At 39.0% G+C, this 17,880-nt stretch overlaps 1 protein-coding gene across 1 annotated transcript; it reads left to right on the top strand.

The window, feature by feature from the left end:
• Positions 1–426: 426 nt before the first annotated feature.
• On the top strand, positions 427–5,051 carry LOC117787177. The gene is made up of 3 exons (XM_034625626.1): positions 427–596; positions 1,696–2,152; positions 3,251–5,051. The coding sequence occupies exons 1-3, from the start codon at positions 485–487 to the stop codon at positions 5,049–5,051; spliced, it is 2,370 nt and encodes a 789-aa protein (XP_034481517.1). The 5' UTR covers positions 427–484.
• The last annotated feature ends 12,829 nt before the right edge of the window (positions 5,052–17,880 follow it).

Below are 17,880 nucleotides of genomic sequence, written 5' to 3'. Positions count from 1 at the left end.
CAGTAGGAGCAACAGAAGTGAAACCCTTTTAGCCTATAAAATGTGCGCCCAACGCGCATGACCTCAACAATTTGGTTGGAGTTGAAGTGCAAACGCACATGAAGCTACACACAAATGGCTAAAAGTGGCTAAAAGGCTCGAGCCGAGGTCCTGTTGCGTGCCCCACAACGAGTAAAAGAACAACAATAACAACGAGTACTCATTGTATATGCAAGTAGTTGTTGTACTCGTACAACCATTGCTAAAAGACCAAGAACTGACGGCCTGCCTTTCGAACTGACCCTTTGCTAGTGGTCTTTGGTTTTGGGTCAGTTTAGTTGCGTTGAGTTCGTGACCAAAGACGGGCGCGTTCTTCTATTCATATTTCAAATTGTTTTTCTATATCACATTCTATTCGATATGATTTGGAAATTCTAACGTTTTTGTGTTCACTGTACAGCTAAAGTGAGGCCTATATATAGCCGCAATTGTATTTGTGTTAGCCATGGGCTGCGCCAGCAGCACTCCAATGGTGGCAACCGCAGGCAGTGAAATGCTAAAAGCCGCCACACATGTGGCAGGCGATGTCAAGCAAAAAGGGGAAGCAGCCCTCGAAGGTGTGTGTCTCTGTGTGTGTAGTTGACATTTAAAAGCGCATTTCTCATAACTAAAATGGCTTGCAGTGGCGCCCAAAAGTGTGCTACAAATGTTAAGCACTCGGCGTATATTTAATATGCGAGCAGTGCGTGACAGCAAATCAATCAAATATATATAATCATTATACTAATTAAGTTCGCTGCTGACCTTCGTATTTTAATTGCAACTAAACCAAGTACAATATTATGATTAGCTGTTTTTACCTGGAAGTTTATTGAACTGCCACAATTCTCAGACAAATAATGCCACATCATAAAGGACCCAAGCAATGGCAACTCCGTGTTCCTTCGACTTTTTATGAGATTTTCATGGTCTTTTGTATATATTATATTATTTTATACACTTGCACACACATATATTACGCATATTTATTTTTGTTAAAAGCATATGAAGAGAAACGATTTTATTGCGTGACTGAACGTCTGCGTTGTTCGTGTAATTAGAGCATTGCTTTTATTTTAAATAATATACAAATTTACCTGCACTATAAATGTGTTGAAGGTATAACACATAGATTGATTAATTTTTACTTTTTTCAAATTACACAAAAAAATCCTATGGTAAAATAAAGTTAATTTGCAATATCCTAAGCACGTTAAAAATTTTCTTGGAATAGGGCTAAACAAATTGAACAATCGTTGTAAAATATTTCAAGAGCTGCGACGGAAAATTCTTGAAATATCCTGAGTTAGCTGGACTCTTTCTGAGCTGGTTGAGATAGTGTGATTTAATTAATTTAAAATTATACCCTCTTCTGAAAGTGGAATTAAATTGTCAATAGCTTTATTAAGTAACTACACGTATATATAAAAATACATATAATATGTAAATATAAATACATTTAATCTTTAGAATTATTTAATTTATAATGCATTATACAAACATTCAAAGTAAATAGCTGGGTTGATATCCCATTCATAATACACAAGCATTTCCTAATATCGATTGAATAACTAAATTGACAGACAGGGTTAACGACCTGCCTAGGCGCACTCAATCAATGCGTCCAATTAGATATAATTTGTGTAAACAGAAAGTAAATCGTTTGTTGGCTTTCAGATGCGACAGAAACGCTTAATACAACTATGGATACGGCCAAGGAAACGGTGAGCACTGCCGTGGCAGGCATAACAAATGAGCTGGGGAATGCTTTCAAGGATGGCACAGAGAAACTGGACGAGGCGAAGCATAAGGTGATGGAGGGTCTGCATTTGGAGACGCGACCGGATGTCGGCAAGACGACAGAGCCGGAAGTGCTGAGTACATCACGTGCTCCCACACCAGCTCTTGAGGCGGATGGGGACAGTTTGAAGACATCGACGCCAGAACCGGAGATTGAAAGAGCGCTGGCCAACAGTTCGGCCAATGAGGAGGAGGCGCCTCCAACGCCAAAGCCTTCGTTGCAGGAACTCGCCGAACTGAGTGCTCAGGTGGGCGAAGTGGATGCCAAAGTGGCAACAGCAACAGCAACTGCTGCAGATGCGGCGGCGGCAGCAACAGCTGCTGCAAATGTGGAGTAAGTAAGCCTAGTGAGAGCACCACCAGAAAACCAGCATAATCCTCGTAGAGCCACTGAATCAATCGTAGAACTCGCTGCACCCAGAAGTAATCGCGTAGCTTGTACTGTAGCTTTTGTAGTTATTAATCGTCTATGTAGATCGAATTACTCGTATTATCGTAATATCATATTGAAATACTTATCTTGTCTTATATACTTACTGCTCTCTTTTCTCTCTCTCTTTGACAATATGTAAATTGTAAATAAATAACTTTTATCTCTATGTACATATCATATACTCTGCATTTATTATTGTTGTTGCGAGCAAGACAACTCAACTCGCTCGCTTCAATCTAACAAGAGCAACAGCAACAAGTCTTGTACGTAGTATTGGTAATATCTTTAAAGTTTAAACATTTACACTTATATTTATCTCTATCTTCGGTTTTTCGAAGTTCTTAGGAAAAACTCTTGCATAACTAATGATTCATAAGAGAAGTATATATGTATGTACAGCTATGTTTATACAAATAACACAGATATAATATACAAATATAATATATAATATACAAATATAAATAATTTCTTAAATGAATTTAAAATTAAATAATAGATAAAAAATAAATATCTGCGAATATTAAATCGAATATAATCTTATTTTTACTATTCTAGATCTTGTTTTCTTTTTAAAAATAAATAAATAAATAAATATTTTTATTTTAAAAAGATTAAGATTATTCTTATTATTTAAAAATCTAAAAAATCATCTTTATTCATATGCAGTTACCGTATCAAAATATAAGCTAATTCATAGTTTTTAAATTAAATATCCGTTTGGTTTCAACAAAATCTTCATAAAATCTCTGTGGAAAGACGTCTAAGTATAACATTTATTATAGAGTTTCTAATCGAAAATATCTTAATTTATTTATTGTTAATCTAATACATTACTCTACTTAACATAGTTTTGCCAGAGTTTAAGACTAAGCAATACAATCATGAAAAATTACAAAGTTTCTCACGCATTTACAAAAGAATTTCTAACTAACACACTCACACACACACACTAACACTATTTGACCAAAAATATACTCTCATACCCAAAAACACCTGTAGAAGTCGTTGGTATCGTCGCATGGAAAATGGGGATGAACAACGTCGCCCAAGCACAACGGAATGGGAAAAGCTGGCCGATCAGTTGGCCAAGAGTCGAAAGTTTAAGCCCTACGAGAGCTTCGCTCATAGCCAAAATCAATTTTCAGTGTACAAGGATTACACTAGCCTGCGAGACAAGCCGGGTCATTACGATGGCCACTTTAGCGGTGGCAACTCACAGCAATCGAGCGCCTCCCAGTCCCAGTCGGACCTGTCCAGTGGCCACCTGACACCTGCCCCGCCCACTCGACGGGGCCACCGTGATTATGCCAAGTTCGTTGGCTCTGAGCAGCCGGCAAGTGTGTCGCGTGCCAGTTCGAGGCTCTCAAATGTGGGCGGCGTCAATGGCAGGACCTTTGACTTTAATCCACAACGCGAACGCATTAGTCTTCCAATTGCCACAAGTCGTGCAGTTGGCAGTCGTGTTGGCTCAGCGTTAAATGTCCGACGGTCCCTTTGGGCCAGAGGGCAGCCCGAAGTGTTGCCAGAGGAACCACACCACACATACAGTCCGATAAGAAGAAGCAGCATGACTGTGGGACTGAGACAGTCGTTGAGTGGTGCAAGAGACGAACGTAATCTTCAGGTGGCCAGATCCACCTCCAATTTGACGTGTTCCTCATTAACCAAAAGGAAGGAGGCCCAGAAGATAGACAAGCCACGACTGTCCACGGCAGATAATGCCAAGAAACAATTACCAGGCAGTCGCCGTCCTAGTGAACCAGCATACAAGGAGATTGAGGAGGTGAGATCGGAGAGAATTGAAAGCTCAAGGCCACAGAAACATTTAAATTCAGAGAAAGTGATCAGCTCAAAGCCAGAGAAGTCTTCTTTGCCAGCGAAGGAAGTCAAAGCGGATCTCAATGAGGCTTTCACATCAATGCTCAGGGATTCAGCTCGTGACATTAGCTCAGCTGTGCTGTTAGCCACGCCCTTGACAACCACCTCCATGCTGCACAGTCCCTCAAGAGCAAGACCTGCAATCTGCAGTCCAATCTCCAGCTCAACGAGCAACAAAATGGCAACGCCTTTAGCCTCGCGTGCTTCCACTTTTATTGCAGGGACAACAGAAAGACGCAGCTCAGTTGTCAAATATGACACGCCCCTCAAAACGCCTCAGTTGCACACGCCAACAAGACTCAAAACGGCATCTGTCATTGATGTGGTGGCAGAGTGCCAAAGGGGGGAGAGAGATAGAGATTCAATACATCAACATGTCCTGCTAAAAACAAATGCAAAAACAACGCCTAGAAAAACAATATCAGGACATGCCACACCTATAAGGATGAGGATAAATGCCGAGCCAATCCTTGCAACAACTATCGCCAAGTCCCCTTCCCGAGCTTCATCTCGATTGTCATCAGCCAGTAGCTCAGAGGTGGTCATAAAACCCCTAAGTCATCTGACTACTCCAAGTGCTATTTCCGGTTCGCCTGGATCAAGTCAAGTTGTGATGACAGAGTACGAGGACATCGACTTGGAGGCAGCCTTGGCTCGTCTGGCCGACTGGCGAGGCTCAACAACAACGTTGCATTCGCTGCGATCTTCCAATTCGCGCATGGAACGCAATTCTCGTAATTCCTCTCGGCTGAATTCACGACGCACTTCACCATGGATTAGAAGCTATCCGGATCATAATCAAAGCAAGGATAGCAGGACATTCTCCAGCTGTGGCATAGCCGAGCTGTCATCTCCCTCAAAAGCGGTTCATAAGCCGCTCGAGCTTTGTGAAATCTGTTGTAATGAAATTGTGATGAATTAAGTATACGTAACGACTTAAATTATTGTTATACAATTTGATTTTTTTTTAGAATTCATAATTATATTCCTTATTTAATACTGAAACATTAAAAATTGTGAAATTAATACAGTTTTCTGTTAAACATTATAGCTATTAAAAAAAAAAACTGCCATTTAAATCAACTAATTCTTACAAATTTGCTTAAACGCTTCCAATAATTTGAATAACTTTATATTATTAACTAAACTAAATAAACCCCAACGACTTAAGTACCTCAATAAGAATGCGTAATAAAATCATAAACTATTCAAATATAGATTAATAATTGAGTAATATTTCTATTATAATGGAATCAAAAGACCTTCAGGATTTATTAAGGATTTCGATGTATTTAATAAAAAACCAATCATAACAGACAACAAAGATGCTAATAACAATTTATTAATTGTTTAAAATGGACTTTAACAGTTAAAATAGCACCCGAAATTAACCTATAATAAGCGCAAATATAGACATGTTGTTATGATCTCTAGCTAATTGATGACTTAATAACAAAAAATTGAATTGTTTATCAGTGCCGTTCACTCAATTATTCTGCCACTTGCGAGCATTTCGTTTTCATTTTACAGTTGGGTGTTTTATGTTCGTTTTGTGTTTCATGTTTCACGTTCCACATGCGCCACGTCGTCCCGTCCGTGACTTAATGAACTATTAACAGCAATGATAGTAATTTGTTGTAGCAGCCGCAGCAGCAGCAGCAGCAGTCTCAGACCGCAAGGCAACAAATGAAATTGCTTTCAGGTAACAACAACAACAACAGCAACAACTTGTCTTCATGGCACTTTTTGGCAAACAAATAGACAATTCAACAAAGCGACATGCAGACAAATGACTACAACAACAGCAACAACAACAGCAACAAGAGAGCAACAAGCAGGCGAGCAACCTCTAAAGACAGACAGACCATACGAATACGAATACGAATTCGAATACGATTGTGAATTCGAATGCGAATACGAATACGAATACTTATTCACAGATAGCCTAGCATTTTGCGGGGGTGTCATATCGTTTTAGACCCCTGCGATGCCGTCGCACCTGTAGCCGGAGTCGCAATTGGCTTTGCAACTATTTTGGCACGATTTTCAAATTACGTACATTGACTCGCAAAATGTTTGGTTTATGCCGCAATTAATTTCCAGGCGGAAGAAGCAGCAGCACCGCACAACCGCACCACCGCACCACTCATATAAGTGGCCCCCAGAGGTGGTTCAGGTGGAAGTGGAGGTGGAGGTGGTGGTGGAGGAGTTGGAAGTGTGTTTGTTAACTGAAGTTGAAGGTCTTCTGTGGCGTGACATTGAAAGTGAAAGAACAAGTTTCGAACGTTGGCGATTGCAATGAACATTTCTATTTTTAATGACTATGACTTTTACATCGCCGGCTGACTAACTAACTAAATAACTAACAACATGACTGACTGACTGACTGACTGTCTAACTCAGTTGTTGTTTGTTTCGATGTTATGGTTCATTGAACGCGCCACGCATTCGAGGCAACCACAACAAGTAACGCTAATGATCTATGAAGTGTATGTGCTTGTACTTTTACTTTCATTTATCATAAATGGAGGCGTCATTTGTGCATCAAGACAGTTGAAATTAGCAATGCACCACAAAATACGACTACAATTTTAGCACTTCATTAGTTTTTGGTTTTTGTTATTGTGGTTGTGGTGGTAAAACTAGCTTGTAATCAAATTTACATGTGCCAACAATGTTTATACGCCATACGCACTGTGGGCCGTGCCACAGCAATAAAACGCGGCGCCACCTATCACCAAGAGGCAAGAGCAACATCAACTGCAACTGCAACCGCAGTAGTAGCAGCAACAACAACAGCTTTTTTTATTATTTTGGTGTAAAATTGATTTATGCAATTGTCTGTTAGCCACCAGCTGATTTGTTTATATGCGCAACGACAGCAGTAACCACTAACAACAACAACAAGTCACATCAATATGTTTATGCAACACGAACTGATTGTAGATTTTTGAGCGATAAAATCAAAAGACAGCCAGAAGACAATGGCCATAACAGAGTTGCAGGCTTCCGCTACAAGTTGTTACCATTTTTAACAGCAACTGGAACAACTCTGCTAATAACATTCATCAGTTTAACACTGCACTGTTAGGCATAACATTTTTCGACCAATATATTTGTTGCTCTTACATTTGGCTGTTTTGTTTTTTGGCGGTTGCGCATGCGCACAATTTCAATTAATATTGCAAGTGGCAAACTGCAACTGAAATTTGCAACGTGCAACATTGGCAACAACGCACTTGCCTGACTTGGCAGACCTGGCAAAATAGCAATCATTTGTTAGGCAAACATTTCTACTTTGCCGGCTGCTTTCGTTTGGCCTTTTGGCTAACATTTTTGCATAACTTCGGGTCAAGACGGAAATGCAAGACAAGACGTTGGCCAGCCATTAATAATTTTTATTATACGTTTGCAACAGACGAGGCGACGCGACGTGGACATCTTCAATGCGTTTTGAGAGCCTTTTGTTTTTAATGGACTGAGCATAAGACGTGCCCCGGCCACAAGCCACAAGCCACAAGACCAAGACCAAGACAATCAACCAAACAACACACATGCAACACATCAACATCTGCTTTTTATTTCCCTTCTGTCTACTGTCTTCTGCTTTTGCCTTTTACAGCAAATTTTGGGCTTTTTTGGCTCTCGGATTTTCGGTAGCTGCGGCATAATCCAAATTAAATTGTCAAGAGAAATGACAATTCAATATGAGTAACAACAACAAATCTTGTTAAGCAAATGCGAAAGAAACATAAAGCACTCTGTCAACTCTGGCCGTGGCAAGAAGAAGCGTAAGCGTAAAAAGCGAAATGTCAAATTAAACTGTCAGAGCGACTTTTAACCCATTTTTCGTACCATTACATAAGCTACTTATCAATTCGCTGATAACTGGGAAAACTCTTAGCGTACATATGCATGAAATATTAATAGAGAAATATTTATAAGTATAAGCGCATGTGTGTGTTTGTGTGTGTGTGTGTGTGTGTGTGCGTGAGTGTTTATGTGTTCACACTGCGTAGGTGGCTTGTGCGGTCAAGCGCATAAATCAGTGCGACAGTCAGACATTCAAACATTGAATCAACCATTCGCTCATGCGTCAGCAAACAAAAGACTTAGGCAACGAACGCGACGCGACGCGACTCAACTGAACTCAACTAAACTCAACTCGACTCGATGCTGTTGCAACAAAATGCGTTTTATGTGCTACGCTATGCTATGCCATAACTGCCTTGCACTCATACGTAAATGTGGCAACAGCTGCATCTGGAACAAGCATATTCTTAACCATATGTGGGGGAGACTCAGCCCTGTTCCCCTATTCCACCGTACCTGAATCTGTTCCAAGTTGAACTGCGCTAATTCGTGACTACTTTGTTGTACTTTGTTATTGTGCGACTGCCAGTCTAAAGCCCTAAATACAACAATAAAGTCAGACAGACAGATAGACGATCATTAAATACACTCTTAAAAATATTATTAAATTATTTCAAATATGTGGCTACAAAAAAATGGAAAAGAAAAAACTTTAGAAATACTTTTCTTAACTTTTAAGTAAATTATTGAAACTGAGTGTGGAATTTATCTACAGTAGGACTATTGTAAGAATGATTATAAAATATCTGTATACGATCGTTTTTAGAATTGAATACTATAAAGAATGAAGAATACTATACTTTCTATTAGCATTAAATACACTACTGAAACTGGAAAGGATACGGGAGAACTGATTATGCAACCTACAAACTACATTGTAATGATATAAGCCAAATATTTCCTTCTGCAAGAACTATACAAATACTTAACTTCAACATTTTAAAAAGAATAATGGAGGGGTATTTCATTTGCCAATGAATATTTATAAATAGAGTCGACGATTTCTTGCTTTACATATTCCTTAATTTCAAACCATTGTCTTGATAAGCTGTGTTACAAAGTTAATGTACTCAGATTCGACGCAGATGTCGAGACTGCAGAAAATAGTAAGAAATAAAAACACAAATTGAGGGAGTCGGATGCTAAGCTCTCCTGCCAGACGCTGACAGTGACTGCCAGGCCCAGGCCCAAGCACAAAACCCAAACGAAACTCCAATTCATAGGGAGACTTTTGCTACTGAGCTGTGTGAGTCATGTGCTAGATCATTTTTAAATACTTACATACAAATTTACTTACTGACAACACACAAACGTGAGTATGTGTGATGCATATGGAGATCAGGCACTTTACTCTTGTTTTCAAAGCAGTCCCAGCTCCAAGTCCCAGAGTCAGTTAATACTACTTCGTACTTTGTACAGAGGCCAACAGTTATTCCCAGTTGTCAGTTTGCTGGGCTTGTTTCAGTTTCGATTTCGGAGTTTTTTTCGTCTTCAGCAATTCGACAGCATTCGTTGTCGCCGACGACAAAGATAGAAATCGCATGACACGATCTTGTAGCCCGAAACAGGCGCCAGTAACCCAGTTTTCAGGTTTTGGCAACGACCACAGCAACGACAACGACAACGATAGCGACTCCCTTGGCCAAATGAAAATGAAACGTTTTGGGCATAAATAAATAATGACAATACTCAAACAACAACAACAACAACAACTGCCGCCAAAACAGGCAACAACAAATGATTGCAGTCTCTCAGCCTCGTGTGCAGCAGTCGTATTTGCATTTGTTGTTGTTGTTGTTATTGTGGTTGTTGTTGTTTGTTGTCGTTGTTTGTTTTTGTTACTGCGGCATTTGGTTGTTTGTTTCATGTTGTTGTTTGTGCCCAGGCCTAACAAGCACCACCGACGTCTGCCCATTGTGTTGTTTCTGTTTTCTTTTATATATATTTTTTTTTCCATTGCTTGCATTTTTCTAGATTTGCCAACCACCCCCAAAAAACATGCGCTGAACTCTGACATCGCCCAAAATACAGCTGAGCTGCTGATGTTGCTCCTGCTACCCAATCCCACTCTTCACAACGGTGCTCCCATTGCTGTTATAGTATATGACTTGCCTACACTGCACAAAATTGGCTTAAGCCTTGAGCCATCATCCAAAAAGCCAGCCAGCCAGCCAGTCAGCCAGTCAGTCAGTGAGCGGTGCATTGAACTTCAAAAGCCAAGCCCATAAATTGATTGATTTCGCCAAACAGTAAATGCTGATTTATTACAACGTTTTTTGCTCAATTCTAATTTCGGTTTCACTTTCGTTTGGCAGTCCGTCAGCGTCCGTCGGATAACATCACATGCGGCGACTGGGAAAAAGCGATGGATGCACCCTACGCGTCGGTAGCCATCGGAGCGATGTCCCCCAAAACAGACAAGTGGACAGACGGAGGACAGCGGCAACAGCATGCCAAAAGTTGTATTTTCTACAACAAATCAAGGTGACTGGACATCAAGATAAAAACATAACAAACGATTTGACTAAGCCAAACAGTAATAGGCTCCAACCAACAACATCCACAACACCAACAACAACAACAACAAAGCATTTCAGCTAGCTGAGGAGCGACCGTTATTGTTATTGCTATTGCAATTGCCATTACTATTGGCCAGGCTCCTTCTCCTCCTCCAACTCCATCTCCTTGAGCCAGGCGCACCAAATTTGGTGCGAAACTGAAGCTGCGTTGTCGCGGTCGCCTTTTTTTTGTGTCTCCTCGCAGGCTGTCATGAACATTGTACCGTGGTTACCAGCTAGGGATTATCTCGTAGAATAAAATATGTACAAACTGCAAATAAAAACAATAAAATAATAAATTAATAAATACAATTATAAATAATAAAAAAAAAATAAATAACATAACATTTACTGCTCAAATTAGCTGACAATGCGTTTTGTGAATTTTAATCAACACTCGCACAATCTCGCTCAACACTCATAGATTTACAAGCTCAATTCCTAACGGTTTTATTAGATTATAAAATTGGAACTTATGCTTTTAAGCTAAGGATTATCTCGTAGAATAAAATATGTACAAACTGCACAAGTTTCAGATGAAATAAAAACAATTAAATAATAAATTAATAAATTAATAAATACAATAATAAATAATAAAAAAAAAATAAATAACATAACATTTACTGTTTAAATTAGCTGACAATGCGTTTTGTGAATTTTAATCAACACTCGCACAATCAGGCTCAACATTCATAGATTTACAAGCTCAATTCCTAACTTTTTTATAAGATTATAAAATTTGAACTTATGCTTTTACTACACCCCCACAATAAAGCAGGGATTATAACTGAGTGGGAACCACTGTGCTAGGGGCAAAGTCGCGTCGTGGCTGTCGTCGTCATATTGAAATTGAAAATAAGAATCGTATTTGGTAATTGCAATGAAAGCGAAAGGAGTGAAAACTTTTTGTAGTTAGTACCAGTATGAGTGTAAGTGTGTATATATGTGAGTGTGAGTACTAGTATGAGTGTGTATATATAGTTTTTTGGTCACAAAGATAGATCACCAAGGATTGCGGCGTAGGCCACTTTCTATACACACACACACACACGCACACACAGAGACAAAAATACTGAGATAGGAATACGCATTTACGCGGTTCAATGACACAAAGCACCTCGAATCGGATTGGATCGGATCAGAGCTGGCTAACTGAAGTGGACTTGGCCAACAACAACACTTATCGCCAGCTAAAGCCACTAAATAGCAATAACAACATCAGATGAAATACCAATCGAAACCTTTTGACATTTTTATCACGCACAGCCACAGTTGAATGCTAATTGACCTTGACATGCGGAAGATTGTCGAAGAGACGCTACGCGGCGTCGCGACGTGTTGCACTTCAAAACTGAAACGAAAGACTCAGGCAACGAACTTGACGGCACTAAAGAGAAGGCCCTCGTTGCACTTGGTAAGTGTTGTGTGTTGTTGTGTTTTTTTTTGTGGTAATGGTGTTTTTTGTGGTTAGTTGCAACATAACGCATCACTTGAATATTCACACATATATTCACACACACGTGGTGTTAATTGCAATTGAATTCAGTGTGACCAAATTGCGTAAAATTGACAGCCAAATTGCTGGTAAGAAAACAACCGTACAAGCTTTTACCATTTCATTTAATTTTTCGTTGTATTTTTCTCAGTTTATTTATTTTGTTTCTTTTTTTTTTTTTTGGTTATTCCAATTAAAAACGAGTAAACAAATTTCTCGTTTATAAGTAGCTCTTGATTGGATTTTTCTTTCTTATTTTTATTTTCGTTTAATTTAATTGTATTTCTTGGCTTTTCCGCATGCGGTCACACTAATTAACATGCAACAACCTTTGACAAGTGTATATTAAAAAAAATTGTAAAAATATAAAAATGTTAATAAATAAACAAAAGTGTATAAAAGTGCATTAAAAATGACAACAGGCCGTGGGGCAGACTCAAGAGGCGACATGCACTCACTTCACCTTGAGACAGACGCGTTGCAAGTTGTTGATGTAGCTGTTGGCGTTGTTATACTCATTGTTGCAGCTGCCTTTGTTGTTGTCATTTACAGCCTTTCGACTATAACTTCATTTTGTATGTCATTAAATGAAATTTTACTTACTACGCGCGGCATTTAAAGGAGTTGAAAACAAAATTGGCGCCAAGGTTGCAACATTTAGCACACAAACTTGCCACTTAATATGACAGCCTTCCTCTGCCCCTTTCTCTCTCTCTCTCTCTCTATCTCCTTTTTTTAGCTGTCTGCAATTAAGCGACACATTGTGACACATTGCCACTAAAATTGATAACTCTATTGGCTATTCGTCTGCTACCTGTTGCCTGATGCCGGCGGGCGACCGTCAATTGCTCAGCTGTTGATTGATTTTGCTGATTGCCAACAAGTTTTCCATTAGCATTTGCATTTCACATCCCACATCTGCATATGCATACTATATATGTACAAACATACTCGTACAATATTTACCGCCGGCCAATTATAATTATTTTTCATTGATCAACGTCGTCGTTGTTGGCTGCTCTCACCTGCTGCCTGTCACATCATCACAGAATGCGCTGCATTTTGTCAACACGGCAAAAAAGAAACAGCAACAAACTTAACAACCAAAAAACAAAAAAAAACGAAAGTCAATTGCTGCACTGAGGAATAAGTGAGTTGACTAACTGACCAACTGACTGCCAACAACAGCAGCTCTCACAAAAGGCCAACAGAAAACAGGCCTCTTTGCTTTATTGTGAGTTGTCCAATAAACGACCCAGACCCAGTGCCAGTCCCAATCCCAGATCCACAACATGTGCGCCCGACTAACAAATAAACAATCAGAAAGTGTAAAATATTAGTGAGACTTTTTACAAAGATCCTTAAACTTATAAAAAGTAGAAGAAGTGGTTCAATTAAAAAAATATATTAATCAAATCAAACATGAATGATTGTTGATCTGAAGCTCATTAAAGCTTTGAGTGAGAGTAGCAATCTATATTGAATTTAGTTTAATTTAATCTTAAGCTCAACTTTTGAAAATAATTTATTTTCTAATAGTATTTATAAAATGCATGTAAAGCGAGAGACTTAGCTAAAAAAAAACCAAATATACAAAATATAACTATTAGACTTATTTAAAATAAAAGTACTTACTTCTCACGCTTAAAATGATTCTACAAATTATTGTATTCATATCTATCAAATGAGTTTAAAAGCCTATAAAAGATTTATAATTGTTGGAACATGTACTTAAGAAATATACACATATTTATAAATTAAATTTAATTGTAAAAGTATTTGGGTCTTAAGTAATGGCTTTGGGTGCATCTGTTGAGATTTTCGCATGCTACGAAGAACTTTCAATTTCAGTGGAAAGTAAAAAACAATCCAAGGCACAGTTATGCTGTTCGAAGACCTTGTCCGTCAATCTTTGTAAATGCAGTGAATGTAATTTATCTTGTCGGATGCATAGACAAGCTGATGGAAAGTAGAGACAATGGACTTGGAATTCGTCTTAAATGAAAGGAGTATTTTGCGTAGATTTGTTTTGCATTTAACGCGGCAATTTGATTGCGTTGTTGAATTCATTATGAAAGTTGCAACAACTGTTTCTAGTTAGACTCTGTCTTGCTTGTTGCCAGCAATTGAATAAAAACCCAAAAACCCTTTTCATGTTACCACAACATTTGTTTGTCTCTAAAAAAACAAACTGAGAAACATAAAAAAAAAAACAGAAAAACTAACAACAAGAATTGCCATTGGCGGCGCTTTGGCTTTGTACTTGTCTCTGATGCAGTTTCTGTTGTTGTTGTTGCTGTTGCTGTTGCTTTAGTTGTTTCCTATTAACGATAAAATCACATGACACGAACTGGTTGGCGATTTGGCCTCGGCTCCAGCTCCAGCTTCAACTTCGGTTTCAGCTTTGTCATTTTTTGTTTTTTTTTTTTTTGGCTTTGGCTTTGGCGCCGGCGCCACTAACCCAGTTAAGTCCTCCACAGAGATTTGCGTTGGCCAATTATGCCACATTAAATGCAGTCGCCTCTTATCGCACAGGATAAACGGTTGCCTTGCCACAGCCGGGGGCAGAGGGATAGGGACTGAGAAGGGCATTGATTCAGGCTGCTGCACACATTATGCAATGCCAGTGTCAATTAAATCAGTTTTACTCCAAATATTTTACGGGCAATGTCAACAAAGAGGATGGGTCCAAAATATATATGGCTCAATATATTGACAAGGGCCGCACACCTTTTGGTTCGGGCCACGCCTGATTGAATTTATGTCTGCCCTGCATTGGGTTCCAATTGTTTACACACAACTTTCACAAATTAACCCAAGCACCATAAAACCTGCGAGCTAAATGAAAACGAAAAAAGAAAAAAACAACAACTGTAACTGTAACTGCAACGACTTGTTGCACAGCCGACTCGATTAAAATGCGGCAAATTTAATTGGACTCAAACGGGTTGCATATTCTGGGTGGCCAAACAGTGGCGCGTTTTCAACTTTATTTAGTTATAAATCAATAAATATGAAATAGTTAAATAATAAAAGAAAACTAGTTTTTAATACTTTGAAGTGAACCATAGAACGATGGCTAGATTTATAGAAGCAAGATGCAATCTCATTTTAACGACGTGTTTCTTTTATCAATTTTTCTATTAGACTTCACGAAATATCATACCAATGTTAATTAAACATCGGATTTGATTTTCTTTTCATTTAATTAATCATCCATTTCTTTTTAGAAAACAAAACAAAGAAATAGTAAGCTTGACCCTTTGAAAAAATTTAGATCAGAAAATATTAACGAAACCGGTACCAAGACCGTTAACCGAAACTACCCAATTTATTTTTAGAACCGGAGCCGGAACCGTATTCAAAATAAATTCTTATCTTGTAAAAATTCTAGGTCAAAGTTCGAACAACTTTAAATTTTCATAGCTTTGTCAAAACTGTGCCGATTTACTTGTACTGCAACCGATAGATCTAAGCGGTAAATAATAATACATAAAAGCTGTATATGATAATTTAAAAATAACCAAAACTGATACAAATTTTTCTTATTAAAATACTAAATAAGATTAAAAGAGTATAATAATAATAATATTAATAAAATTAGGAATGTAGCTTCAAATTCATTGAAAAACTATTGAGATTGAATGAACGATTGTTTGGGAAATAACAATGTGAAGTTCTGAAAATTAGTTTAGCTGTTCCACTGTACAGTGTCTCAAATCTCTCACTAGCCGATCGGTCAAGTGCAAGTGGTAATTTAAAGAATCGGGTGAAGAGCGAAGGCATCGAGTGTCCAATGTTGGCGCCCCCATCTGCGCATAATTTCGATCAGTTTTGCTGTCGCTGTTGTTTGTAGTTGTCGTTGTTGGTGTTGTTGTCTGATTTTGGGTTTTCTTCCTCGTTTTCTTTGGGAAGAAAGTTGAGCGACAGTGCGACAGTGTGACAGTGTTGCTGCTGCTCTCGGCATCGTTTCATGTGTTGTTAAGTGAAATGAAAAGTGCATAAATAAATCTGCCGCCTCGCGTTGCAGACGCAAAGGCAAACGCAGACATAAGTTGCAAGTTGCAAGTTGCTCGTTGCCAGCAACGATAAGAATCAACAGGCCACAGCAGCAAACGCAACACAAAAGAACTTTCGCTTTCGTTTTGGGCCTTTTTTTGGTTATTCCCGTTGGCAGCAAGTAAAAGTGCGAGTGCATTATTTAAGCCAAGTTTGGCTATTGAAATGCAACCGGTCGCCCATGTGAAAATCGGCAATCGAGAGACGGATGGACAAACTGACAGGCTGGAGACATATGCGAGCATTGTATCTGTATCTGTACATACTTGTATGTAGATACATGTATGTACATATGTACATATCTACAACAATTATGTGGCGTTTAATGAGCCGCTGAAGTTGCCTGTCATGCAGCCTGACGGATGAGATTGATTGCATAAGTTGCAGGCAGTCCAACAATGTCAACTATTCTCTCTCTCTCTCACTCACTATCTGTCACTCTCTCTTTCTCCCGCTTCCGCTCTGTCCAATTATGAACGCTTTCACTGTAGAATCGCTTAGAAGTGCAGCAAATGATTTTCGCTTGTTAAGTTTATGTGGCGAGCGCTGACGACGACGACGACGGCGACGGACGAGTGATAGTAAAAGTGATAGTCGTTTTTCAATACCAGATTATTATGGCTTAAATATTTTACGACTTATATAACCACACACACATGCGCAGTCGCACACGTCAAAGCAATTAAGCTACCAAAACACACATACAATTGAACACTCAGTCACACACACACACGCACACTCTGGCACTTTTCTAATTAATTTCGAAATAAAAAAAAATCTCAATAAAATTTCATTTTCATTGACGGTCACTTTTCAACTGCAGTCCGCCTGATGAGGCATGGCAACAACAACAACAACAACAACCATCGTTTGGTACACTTAATTGACAAGTGTGAAACTTTCGATTTCTATACACCCATTGACATACAAAAATACCAGGCAACACGAACACAGTTAAGAGAGCCTAATGATCCCCGCCTGCTATGATTTGTTGTGTCTAAATGTCACAATTTTCTAAAATGATGGCTTGTCTCGGCTGGACGACAACGGGGCAGGATTGGTGAGGAGAGGGTGTCGAACAAGGTGTGCTGCCTCTTGGCCTGACTCTGCCTCTGCCTCAGTCTCTGCCCCTGCCTCTGCCTCAGTCTCTGCCTCTGATTCAGCCTTAGTCTCGCCTGCTATCGACACGGCTTGATGGCTTTGCTGATAATTATTGATATGGCTTGGAACGGGTGTTAAACTGGCGGCTGCTCCCGCTGCCGAATCTCCATCTGACTTGACAAAAAGGCAGGCGCAATGAAATTAAATGATTAACTAACATTGCCATAGACGGGGGGTCTGGGTATGGCTACCAATTGGTGTTTGCTTTTGGTATCTAAGACACCTTCAGACAGATTGCCAGCAACCGTGGAACGTGCAAAATGGGTGAAATTTCTGACTATGTCGCTCTAGAGATCTTCCTCTGACTCTCTGTCCTGTCTCTGTCTCTGGCTGATGTCGTGCTTAAGTGTTGCTCTGACGTGATTTTATATACTCGTACTACAAAATATATGTTTCAATTACCGCTGGCGGCATCGAAAAATGTTTCGAAAATGAAAGTTGCAATATTTCAATTGAACAGCTTAATTGTGAATCTGCGAGACTCAGTTGGTTGTAACGTTTCACAAATCACTGTAAATATTAATTATGAAGAACTGTATGTAATTTGAAAGCTTAAGTTACTAAATTAATGCAATTGTAGTATTTCCGCGGTTGTCTTAAGAAAG

This window comes from Drosophila innubila (assembly GCF_004354385.1).
Source record: "Drosophila innubila isolate TH190305 chromosome 3L unlocalized genomic scaffold, UK_Dinn_1.0 0_D_3L, whole genome shotgun sequence".
NCBI classification, from domain to species: domain Eukaryota; kingdom Metazoa; phylum Arthropoda; class Insecta; order Diptera; family Drosophilidae; genus Drosophila; species Drosophila innubila.
The sequence above is the reverse complement of the archived record's forward strand: the minus strand, read 5'-3'. Positions and strand labels throughout refer to the sequence as shown.